The sequence below is a fragment of the Sorex araneus genome, chromosome 6 (genome assembly GCF_027595985.1).
Source record: "Sorex araneus isolate mSorAra2 chromosome 6, mSorAra2.pri, whole genome shotgun sequence".
NCBI lineage: Eukaryota > Metazoa > Chordata > Mammalia > Eulipotyphla > Soricidae > Sorex > Sorex araneus.
In genome coordinates, this window is record NC_073307.1 from 105,061,539 (window position 1) to 105,073,586 (window position 12,048).

The 12,048-nt window shown below is 34.7% G+C and overlaps 2 protein-coding genes across 2 annotated transcripts; one reads left to right on the forward strand and one right to left on the reverse strand.

Moving 5' to 3' along the window:
* The first annotated feature begins 409 nt into the window (after nt 1–409).
* Nucleotides 410–1,372, forward strand: LOC101544465 (olfactory receptor 51Q1). The gene has a single exon (XM_012934927.2). It carries the CDS (start codon nt 419–421, stop codon nt 1,370–1,372), a length of 954 nt encoding a protein of 317 aa, XP_012790381.1. The 5' UTR covers nt 410–418.
* Nucleotides 1,373–10,178: 8,806 nt separating this feature from the next.
* On the reverse strand, nt 10,179–11,126 carry LOC101544731 (olfactory receptor 51I2-like). Its single transcript, XM_004618356.2, has one exon. It carries the CDS (start codon nt 11,124–11,126, stop codon nt 10,179–10,181), a length of 948 nt encoding a protein of 315 aa, XP_004618413.2.
* Between the last annotated feature and the right edge of the window lie 922 nt (nt 11,127–12,048).

Here is a 12,048-nt window from a genome sequence, read left to right on the forward strand (position 1 = left end):
AAAGAAAATTTGACAGTGAATTCTGGCTTTAAAACAAGTAGGATTTGACATTGGATTTGCAGCTAGGAGTGATTTGAACTTTTTGTGAAGATAGTATTGATATAAGAATTTAAATCAAAGCCACATTTTTGGGTCCTAAGAACTTAATGGGCATGAGAGTTTAGAAGTACAAATATAATAATATTAAACATTCTCTATGTATTGAAGCATATTGGGGTCTCAAGATAAATAAGTATTATATGAGCAGTTACTGTACAGATAGTTTTTAAAAGGTCAATCTTGAATCTTTGTTTATTCATACTCAATAACTGTATATTTAGTTGAATAGAGTTCAGATAAAACCAAGTAAAGTTTGTGATGATTTCTGTTTTCTTCTTTCTGAACATAGTCACTGGATTTAAAACTACGCTCATCTGTCATGTCCAAGGTGACTAACATCACCCAAGAATCCTTCTACTTCATCCTCACTGGCATCCCGGGATTTGAAGCTTACCACATCTGGATCTCCATCCCCTTCTTCTGTTTCTACACCATCTCCATCATGGGCAACACCACCATTCTATCTGTCATCCACAGAGAACCATCTCTCCACCAGCCCATGTACCTATTTCTCTCCATGCTGGCCCTGACTGACCTGGGTCTCACCCTCACCACCCTGCCCACAGTCATGAGACTTCTCTGGTTTGATATCCAGACAATCAGCTTTGAAGCCTGCTTTGCCCAGTTATTTTTCATGCACACATTCTCCTTCATGGAATCTTCTGTCCTGCTGGCCATGTCTTTTGACCGCTATGTGGCCATCTGTCGCCCTCTGCATTATGCCACCATCCTCACCAACACTGTCATTAGCAAGATTGGAATAGCCATCGTTTTCCGTTGTGTTCTGGCTGTTCTTCCACCACTTTTTTTACTCAAGCGTTTGCCCTTTTGTCGTTCCCACCTTCTCACTCACTCCTATTGTCTTCATCCAGATATGATACGCCTTGTCTGTGCTGATACGCGGGTCAACAGTTGGTATGGTTTGGCTCTAATTTTGCTTATTACTGTGCTGGACCCACTCCTCATTGTGCTCTCCTATGTAATGATTTTGAAAAGTGTCTTAGGAGCAGCCTCTACTGCTGAGAGACTCCGGGCCCTCAATAACTGTCTGTCCCACATTCTAGCTGTTCTGGTCCTGTTTGTTCCTATGGTTGCGGTATCTGTAACTCACCGTTTTGCTAAGCATACGTCTCCACTGGTCCATGCCATAATAGCCAATATCTATCTGTTGGCACCCCCTGTGATGAATCCTATCATTTATAGTGTCAAGACTAAGCAAATCCGACAAGGAATTAGACGTTTGTTTTCCAAAAAAAACATTCACTTAAGGTGATGTAATCTATTCTTAACAATTCATAAGTTATCATTATAGGTTTGAAATCTTAGCATGAACCAAAAGGGGAAAGAGACAACATAAAATTAAAAACCAATATATATGTATCTTAATTTTTTATTTTATAAGTTAGTTCACAATATTTGGTTACATTTCATATTTAAACACCAATCCCACCACCATTACATTTTCCCAACACCAAATTCAGATGTTTCCATCCCAAATCCCAATCCCTGTCCCAAAAGACAACTGAAAGAATATATTTTGTATTGTTTGTCATGAAGAACTGCTGAACAGGCTTACAAAATTGTGTCCCTATAGGAAACGGTTAAAAAAAAAACAATAATTTTAAAGTCAGTGTGAAGTAGTGTTAGCCTTAAGCAAGAAATTTTTGTCTAAGATGTCCATATCTCAAAGAAACGTGGAACTGAGTTGACTAAATTCCAGCACATTTTGCCCCCTTACTGGTAGAATGTTCTTCATTTACTGAGTAAAATTCTGCGTACATTTTTTTCTTCTGGTTAGTCTTCTTTCATACAGACTTGGTGGAATAAGTTTGAAATAACCTCAGTTTTTGTCCCTGCCACCCATTCTCTTGGGCAGATCCACTGACATATCAGGTAAGTTCTAGTTCCTGTGCTGTGACATCTCAACCTGAGTAGTGCTGCTATGCTTCTATCTTCATACCTTCTGTGGAGATAAAATTATGCTTCAAAATACTTCAGGTTAATTTTTAGGGGTCAATAGATATATGGGTCAAAATTTTTAGTCATCCAGTTTTAATTAAATAGTGCCCAACATGATTATTTTAGCAGACCAGATGAACATCTATAAAAACTATAAAAGTTAGGGGGAACTATTTAGATCCCCTGCAGCTAGAATAGTTCATTTTCTGCATCAATAGGGACTCATTGAATTTTAAATTAAATTTTCAAATAAGTCTATAAATTCTATTTTTTGAGTAGTAATTTTTTTACTCATGAAAACAGATTAAAAATTAGGCTTTTGATATTCCTAATATGATTTACATCTTTAGGGATAGTTTTCCTCTGGTATCACAAACTTTGAAAATAGAAATAATAGAAAAAGATCTGGTAGGGAAATATGGTACCAATAACAATGAATACTGTTTAGTGGAACCTAGATAAATTTTCTCCAAAATATATTTGAAAGAAAGCATAATTTTAGTCTGACTTCTGTTTATTGAACTCATAAAATTAGCCAATATTTGAATCAACATAGATTTGAATAAAATCTGACAGTGCTTTAGTGAAAGCATAAAGGAATAAAGGACCAGGAGATAAAATATATAGAGCAGAGGGGAAGATATCATTTTCCTTCAATACACTTTACCTCTTAAATTTTCTTGTGTTTTTATCAGAACCTATAATTTATCATGTTTTGCCAAAGAATCATGCACCAGAAAACATAAGAAAATTAACTATAGGCCCGGAGCCATGTTCAGTTTCATTGTAGAATAGATTAGAACAGGAAACAAATTTATTGAGTTGATTCTCTTCTTGAGCTCTTGACAAAAAGTCAAGAAAATGGATGGAATATGGATCAAAAGAAGCTTTTCTTTCAACAGGTGGTATAGATATTAGAATCTCCTAAATCATTATAAAAGGAGACTAAATCCTAGAAATAAGTCAATTTTGAAAGAGGGACACATGGTGATATTAATGATATCCTCATGAGAGTAATCTGTCCATTGAATTTTATGGCCACTGATCATGAACTTCTAACAACAAAAAATTTTACAAGAGACTAAATGAAGATTATAATAGAAAGTCTTTCCATTTCTCATTCTACCAAATATTTCTGTTTCCTTTCCCTACACACATCTTTGACTCTTGTATGTTTGTGTCATGTGCTTGTGTGTATATGGAGTTTAGTTTTGTTTTTGTTTGGGGGCCACATCTAGCACTACTCAGGGCTTACTCCTGACTCTTCACTCAAAAATTACTCCTGGCAGTGCTCAGAAAACAATATGGGGTATCAGGATCGAACTTGGTTTGGTGGACAAATGTCTCACCTACTGCATTATTTTTCTGGCCCCTGTCTAAGTTCATAAGTTAAGAAATGGTGTAGAATAGTAAAATATATTTTAACAATTGATAAATATTTCATATATATTATTTAGTGTTTACAATGATGTAGTTTACTGGTCACATTTTACTACAGAATATTTTCCCTTTTATAAAATTTAGAGTATTATATGTTTGATACCATTATATTAAATAAGATGTATAATTAACAAAGGACTGGATAGTGATGTTTGCAGACACTAAGTGGATTATATTAACTCAAGTGGAAAAATAGTCCAGATTGCTTCTACAGAATAATATATGATGTACTAATTTACCTAAGAATATTTTTGAGAACAGAAAGATGAGTCATAATATTTAAGTAATAAAAATATCCTTCAGTAAGAGAATAGACAAAGTAGTTTTAATGCAGGAATACAATGCACACTACTGAGAAACTAAAAGGAAATGAGCTCTCAGGCTACACAAATGCAGGTATGAATATGATATGCGTATTGCTAAGTTAAAGAAGCTAGTCAAAAAAGTGTTAAAAATGTATATTTAATTTATATTAAATTACATAAAAGGAAAAAACTGTGAGTAGACTGATTCAGTGTTAACCAAAGCTTGAATTGACGAAGATCATATATTTACATATTTTTTTTTGCGTAAGGTGATTCTATACTACTAGCCTGGTGTATACATGACATGTTCATTGCCATGACCCATAGAACTTTACAGTAGCAAAATGTAAACTTCAGTGCATGTAAATTTTAAAAAGCACTTAGGACTCCAAAGAATCCCAAGTTGGAATGCAGAATCTGACAAAAAAGGGAAAAACCTCTATTACAAACATATGGGGGAAAAAAACACGCTAAAAGACATATGAGAAAAAATAAAATTACTTTGGAAGTGGGTATGAGTCTCAAGATTAAAAGTAAAGTACTGTAGCACTGTCATCCTGTTGTTCATCGATTTGCACCAGTAACAGTCTCCATGACAGTTGATGACTCTGGTGATAGTGGGCACCAGTAACGCCTCCATTGTGAGACTTGTTACTGTTTTTGGTATATCGAATATGCCACAGGTAGCACGGCCAGGATCTGCCTTGTGGGCGGGATACTCTCAGTAACTTGCAGGGCTACCCAAGAGAGACAGAGGAATGGAACCTGGGTCAGCCCCATGCAAGGCAAACACCCTAAAACAAAGTATTAATCTTTATAGATGAAACTATTACTCACAGGGGTTCTTATTAACACATCTGCATCCACCATACATGTAGGATAGGAACTTAACAATTAAATGTAAAGAACAGACTGCAGATATCTTTTTTTTTTCAGTATTGTATTAAGAAGTTATTGAGAAGAAAGTGGAGGTTTGAAGACTGTGGACAGGACTCAGGTATAATGTAAATAACATCATGTTTAGCTTAATGTAGATTCAGATGATTAAGTGAAAAAAAAATTTTTTTTTTTTTGGTTTTTGGGTCACACCTGGTGATGCACAGGGTTTAGTCCTGGGTCGTGCACTCAGGAATTACTCCTGGCCGTGCTCAGGGTACCATATGGGATGCTGGGAATTGAACCCTGGTCGGCCGCGTGCAAGGCAAACGCCCTACCCGCTGTGCTATCACTGCAGCCCCAAGTGCAGAATCTTTTATGTATATGTAATAATCTAGGTTGTTACACAGGTATTTATTAGTTGTATGGATCTGGAAGCAATGGGTAATCTGGTAACAATGCAATCATATGTATTTACAAATATTAAATGTTTTTGGAAGGTGTGTTAATTAATCCACAAAACAAAATCAATATAGAAAACAGTGAAAATTAAAAAATAAGGTTCTCAATAAAATAATAACTTAAGTCTTCCATAGATAAAAATGTTACTTATAATTACATTTGTACTGGAACACTGTCAAGAAAAAAAAACCTATTGCAACAGTTTTTTTTTTAATTTTTAAAAAAAAATTAGTCTGTCTTAAAAAAAAAACTAGTCTGTCTAGCAATTTATTCTTGCCAAGATACTAAGATAAGTTTAATATCTGAAATATATTTCTCCATTTATATTAAAATGTCATTTGATAAACATTTATGAGTATGATCATTTTTATTCTTTGTGATTATGGAGTTTGAACATGATAGATAATTGTATTTCTTTACCCAGCATATTGGAAGCTAGGTTGTGATTTTTAGTTAGAGTTTCTTCCTGTAGATGTGTACATACATATGATATATGATGTACATATATAAAGTTATGAAATGTGGGATATTATTTTTCTGTCACTTGTCTGGGAACTTCATGACCACAAATTTATAAAATTTACTAAACAGATACTGATAGATAACATCAGCTTGTTATTCTATTTCGCTACAATTTCTATTTGTTTCCACATTTTGATCCTAGTATTTAATATGCAATAGACATATAATATAAGCTAAGTGTATGTTATGATTTCTATATAACTGTAGCTATATTACTGAAAAAACACAGGTAAAAGTAAATTTCAGGTGATATCTTGTTAAACCCAATATGCCAAAATATTATCATTTCAACTTGCAACCCAATTTGGTGGGGAATGACTATGCTCAGTACTTATTCCTTACTCAGTACTCAGGGATCACTCCTTAGGGGTCCATATGTGGTGTCAAACTTCAAATTAGAGGAAGCCATGTATAAGGCATGTGGCCTGAAGTAACACAAATTTTTTAAATGGGACATTTTATATTATTTTTACTTCTTGTGAGGTCTTTAACATCTGGTCAGAGCATGACAACATATCACTTTAAACAAAGAACATTTCAAGTACTTAATATTTATGTATGCCTAGTGGTTACCATGTTAGAATCAACCCAAATCTGCTACCAAAGAACAGGGCTTTTGAACTTTACAGATTATTACTCAAAGTTACAGTCTCTGAGTAACAGTAAGAAGGTTTGATAATTTCTTATATTTTTATTATGCTTTAATAGTTTTCAATTTGTTTTCAATAACTTTCATCTAAGCTTGGATATCTGAATGATTATAAATCTATTAAGAATAATATCTAATGTGTATTTCTGAATAATGATTGTGAATATTGCTGCCATAATAATTTATATTATAAAAGAAATGACTATGAAGGTAACTACTAAAATAAAAACAAAATTTGATCACTTATTCAAAGTTACACATTCATGCCTTAGATTTGTAGCTTTTAAGAGATATCCATTTTCTGACATTTAAAACTTAACAAGAGATGTTGGCCCTGCACCAAGAAATTATTGCAATACCCATTATTAAGCTTTCAGATTTATAACCCATTTTAATTTCAAAATAAAATATTATTTCATGAATAATTTCCATATGTAATATATATAACTCAAGGTATTATAGGTAGAAATAGAGATAGAAAATGAGGAAACACACAGAAGATATCTACATTCATTCACAAGTTTTTGGATACCACTATAGATGAAATCATTTCTCATGTTATTTGGGAGTGAAATTTAATGAAAATTTCTGCAAGATAATTACACTGGTCATAGAGAAACTATCGGAGGATTTTTGGGGCTGGACTGAGCTACCAGGATGAGCCCAAACCAGTGGTTTGGATGAGGTTGAACATATTCTTTTGGCTGCCTTAGTAAATAATTTCCTAAATTATAACAAAATTGTCCGTCTTCCTTTTCTCACGGATCCCTGGTTCTGCTTAAGCCTGTTTGTTGTCAGTATGTAGATCCTACCTTGTTTTCCCATATGCAGAAGAACTTTGCATGATCTTCCTGTAACTCCTTTGGTGACTGTATTGACCCTTAAGAGTTTCCATGATCAATAAAAGGAGATTACAGGGCTCTCTACCTTTGTCTAAGAGTAAGAAAGAACCTATACCCTCCATGAAATACATTTCTTCCGAGTTCCTTGTCTCAGCACGTCCGACCACACAAACGTTCACGCAACATCTGGCGCCCAATGCACGAACATTCATGCTACAGAGGATGTCTAATCTATAAGCCTTCAAAATGATTATTTGATTACCCAAAGAAAAAACAACATTTCTGGAAAAATCTGTACATAAACTATTTTAAATAATATAACTTTTAGATATTTAATATCCATATACTCTCTTTGCTTAAATTGCTTTGTTGAAGAATATCTAGTTTCACTACTCCCGTCAGACAATATTTGCTTCCTCTTTATAATATCATTCCTCTTTTTTTACCTAATTTTCCTCCTTTAAATAAAAAAAAAATTAAATTAAACTAAAATGAGAAAGGAAAAGACACAGAGAGAACAAAGAAAGGAATAACTGGGAATTTAGCAAAGATCTGGATAAAGTAAATGACACCAGTAATTCTATAACCAACTATAGAATAAGGCAAATTGCATACTTTTTGGGCTTTGAAAACAAATAGAGACAAATGTAATTATCATTTATTAGGCCATTAAATATGATTGATAAGAGATCATCATATGGTTTTGCTAGTTAATGCCCAAAGCATTAAAAAGTGTAACAGGACTCTGATGAAACAGCTCCATTTCCACCTTCTTTTTTATGTTACCAAACATCAGTATTAACATGTACAAAAATGGAATAGAGAAAATAATGTTTCTGGAATCTGTATCATTGTATTGATTTTTTTTTCAGATTTAGCAAAGGTCTGTATATCTCATTAAAAGATTAATTCCTATTAAAATTTTACCTTACACATATCAGTATTTGTATTATAATTATGTTGGTGTTATCAACTATGTACTGATAAGTATTGGAAAAACAATTTAGTCTATAATACATTTTAAAACCTATTTTATGTGCTACCATTTTTTACATAAAATTTTACCATATATTCATATTTATGATACAATGGTTTATGACAGCATAGTAATATAGGTATAAGCATAAAAATACATTATATGACCAAAACACTTTGGTGAAGTAAAATAAAATATTGGTTAAAGTGGAAAACTGACTGATAAAAAAATATCTGAGATATAATATTAAGTGTTTATACACATCTCAATTCATGATGCCAGATCCCCAATGACAGCATTTAGGTTCAACTGTACATTAAAATATATGATATGATCATTTATCTTAAACCAGCTATTCTATATTCCCAAATATATGTTCAACAACCTTGTTAATTTAGTAATAAAAGTTAGCTGTCAACCTGAAAGTGCATGAGAAAGTACAAAATTTTGTTTTCATCCATTGTTTCATGGAGTACACAAAACTTTGGTGCCTATTACACAGATTGAGGTCTTTGAAATGCTTACTTGTGAAGATAATTCTCGTGAGTTTGATAGGTTAAGGAAAAATAACACATAGTGAGGAAAGCATTTTAATTAGAATTTTTGAAGTGAGAGAGGTCGAAAATCTGAGACCAGTCATTTATCAATCAGCTCAGTCCTAACAATACACTCTACATTAAGAGTTGTGTTGTTTAAAACTGTAAGGATGGCCCTTCTTTTTTGACCACAGATATCTAAGGAACCTGATTAACTTAAACAGAACCAAGCCGTGCCTGCTAGATTCATGCTGACAGGGCTGAAAGAGGGATGGAAATCAAAGAACACATACAAATATACCTTTCACAGAGCATGTTAAATTTACCAAAGGCTGATGGTAAAGAAGAAAGGGGAATAGTAATATCCAAGCACAGAACACCAGACCGTTTTGGCAGTGTATGTTTATCTAACAGGAGGACTTGAAATTTTATAAAAGCAGAACTTGGGGCTGGAGGGATCAGGGTAGGGTGTTTGCCTTGCATGTGGCTGACCCGGATTCGAATCCCAGCATCCCATATGGTCCCTCAAGCACTGCCAAGGAGTAATTCCTGAGTGCAGAGCCAGGAGTAACCCCTGTGCATCACCGGGTGTGACCTAAATAGAAAAAAAATTTAAAAAATAAAAGCAGAACTTGTTGCATTTGCCAGAATTTTTAGGATCTCAACCTAATTATGTTTGTGTTCATATTTTACTTTATACCTAAGTTAAAACTATTTAAACAGTTGTTTCTTCTCCTCCGTGTCTCTGAGTGCATTTAATTTGTTAAAATAAGAACACTTCTGAGAAAGGAAGGATGTGCTATTAAAAGTGATGCTGAAGACTCTAAATATAAACCATGACTACCTGAAGCAAGTCAGAGTCTGATTCCCTCACTCAAAGGCACACTCCCAGGAGCATCATCTTTATAGGTATAGACAGTTAACCTCTGCCTAGGTCATCAAAACAGAACTTTGTTTTATGTTAATTTAAATAGCATTAAGCCTCAATCCTTTGTGGGGAGGAGGTTGGGGTCACAAGGTTTGGGTAACAATTGTGGTGCTCAGGGATTACTCCTGGCCCTATGTTTAGGGAGCATTTCTGGTGATGCTTGATGGACAATATGTGGTGCCATGGATTGAATCAGGGTTGGTTATGTGAAGGCAAGCACCCTACCTGCTGTACTATCACTCAGTCCCTCAATCCTTTATTCTTAATTTACCATTTATTACATTTATTATATTTGTTGTTATCTGGAGTTCTGAGGGAAAGGGAAAGATTTGTAATCTCTGCCCTAAAACCAATTACATCTGTTGAGTATGACATCAGTCTTTATCTTTAGAGATTAAGCACATTAATAATATATGAGAAAGGAAGAATTAGGTATAACTGTTGCATTTCAGAATCAACTTTGCTACAAAGATTTAAATTCCTTACACGTATTCTTTCTCAGAATGCCTAATACAGAGTTTTGCCCACAGCAGAAATGCTGTTATAGTTTAAAATGACTCAAAAGCCGAGCCATGTTAAATGATTCAGGGCAATTCTTTTTTGTGGAATAAGGCAACAATTCCCTGTCGAATTGGCTTCGTCTTGACACTATAGATAATAGGATTGAGTACAGGTGGCACAAAGAGGTAGACACTAGACATGAGTGTGTGTGCCAGGGGTGAGGCATGCTTGGCAGCCCGATGCATCACAGACACACCAATCATCGGCACATAGTATATGAGAACTGCACAGATATGTGACACACATGTGTTGAGAGCCTTCCGTCGTCCCTCCCCAGAAGCAATGCCCAGAACCGTGTAAAGAATCAGTACATAAGAGACCACGATAAGCAATGAGTCTAGCCCAAAAGAGGCCAAGACAATGGATAGTCCTAGAATGCTATTGAGTTTAGTGTCAGCACAAGGCAGCTGGATCAGGTCTGAATGGAGACAGTAAGAGTGGGAGAGGACATTAATATGACAATAAGGCAATCGTCTTAGAAGGATTGGAAGTGGTGTCATGAATAGCACACTCTTCAGTGTAATGCCCACCCCCATGGAGATGATGCGTGACAAGGTCAAGATGGCTGTGTATCGTAAAGGATTGTAAATGGCTACAAAGCGATCATAGCTCATAGCTAGCAGGACTCCTGATTCCATACAGGAGAAGGTGTGAATGAAGAACATCTGGGCCAAACAGCCATCAAAGTTAATCTTGCGGATATCAAACCAAAGAATACCCATGACAGTGGGCAGAGTAGACACAGAGACACCAACCTCAGTGATAGCCAGCATGGAGAGGAATAGATACATAGGTTCATGTAGGGCAGTATCTGCCTGCACAGCTGCCATAATTAGGCTGTTCCCCACAATGGCCACAATGTACATGGCAAAGAAGGGAATGGAAAGCCATCCATGTTCAGCTTCCAGACCTGGGATTCCAGTCAAGAAGACAGAGAGGAAGTCTATGCTTTCATTGCTTTTCAGTTGCATGTTACCACAGCAAAAAAGCAGCCTTCACCTGCTGGTTGAAAAGAAAAATCGTTATTCCTCACCAAGAATAAGTTCTGTCTTAACAGCCCACCTTTAAAAGTTGAAATCTTGAGCAAGGCAACAGTCATTCCCAGTTTCCTATGTACTCATTACTAAAATAGGGCTAAAACACATCTGCTTGAGTTTTCTTTAAATAAATAAGCTATTGCATGACATGTGAAACACTAAATAAATATGATGAACTATTTTATCGTTAGAAAGAAACTAAAACTTGGAATGATAGACTACCCTAGATTTTGGCTGAGATCAAAGTACTCATTTTGTAGTGAAACTTCCACTTCATTATGAAAATGAGAATAAAATTCAGTTGGATCTAGGATTGAATAATAACTGAACTTTAATCATTTACACCTCAATAAAAATTAAGGTTTTTTTAAAACAAAAAAAATAACTGAACTTTAAGAAAGAACTGAATAATAAGAAAAAACATTATTGATCAAAGTACCAAATTATATCAAATATGCATAGACATGTACAGAAATATAAAGAAAGGAAGAAAATTAGAGAACAAGGAATAGAATTATAACCAAAATACTTCTTGTACACATTCTAAAAAATAGAAATAGATTCAAATTCACCTGGTAAAGCTTTGCGAAGTGAGTTAAAAGACAGACAGACTGAGCTCACAATGGCTTCAGACAGGAACTAACTGAGACAAGAGGCCAACTTTATGTCTAGGAAAATTCCCAGAGGTCAAGGCCTCTAAGGTCCTATTTGTCTGAGTATGTTGCTGTGTTGATAATGGGGAAAAGAGGGGCATGGTCTCTTACTGTGGGAATGAGTAAGAGGAAAATAAGAACTTCCAGTGATGATTCTCTTTTTCTCTTTAGAAAGAAAGCAATTTCAGCTAGAAGTTTGTGAT

Bases quoted from the DNA above. Each gene is read 5' to 3' on its own strand.
- LOC101544731 (XM_004618356.2), bottom strand. From the start codon at position 11,126: ATGCAACTGAAAAGCAATGAAAGCATAGACTTCCTCTCTGTCTTCTTG.
- LOC101544465 (XM_012934927.2), top strand. From the start codon at position 419: ATGTCCAAGGTGACTAACATCACCCAAGAATCCTTCTACTTCATCCTC.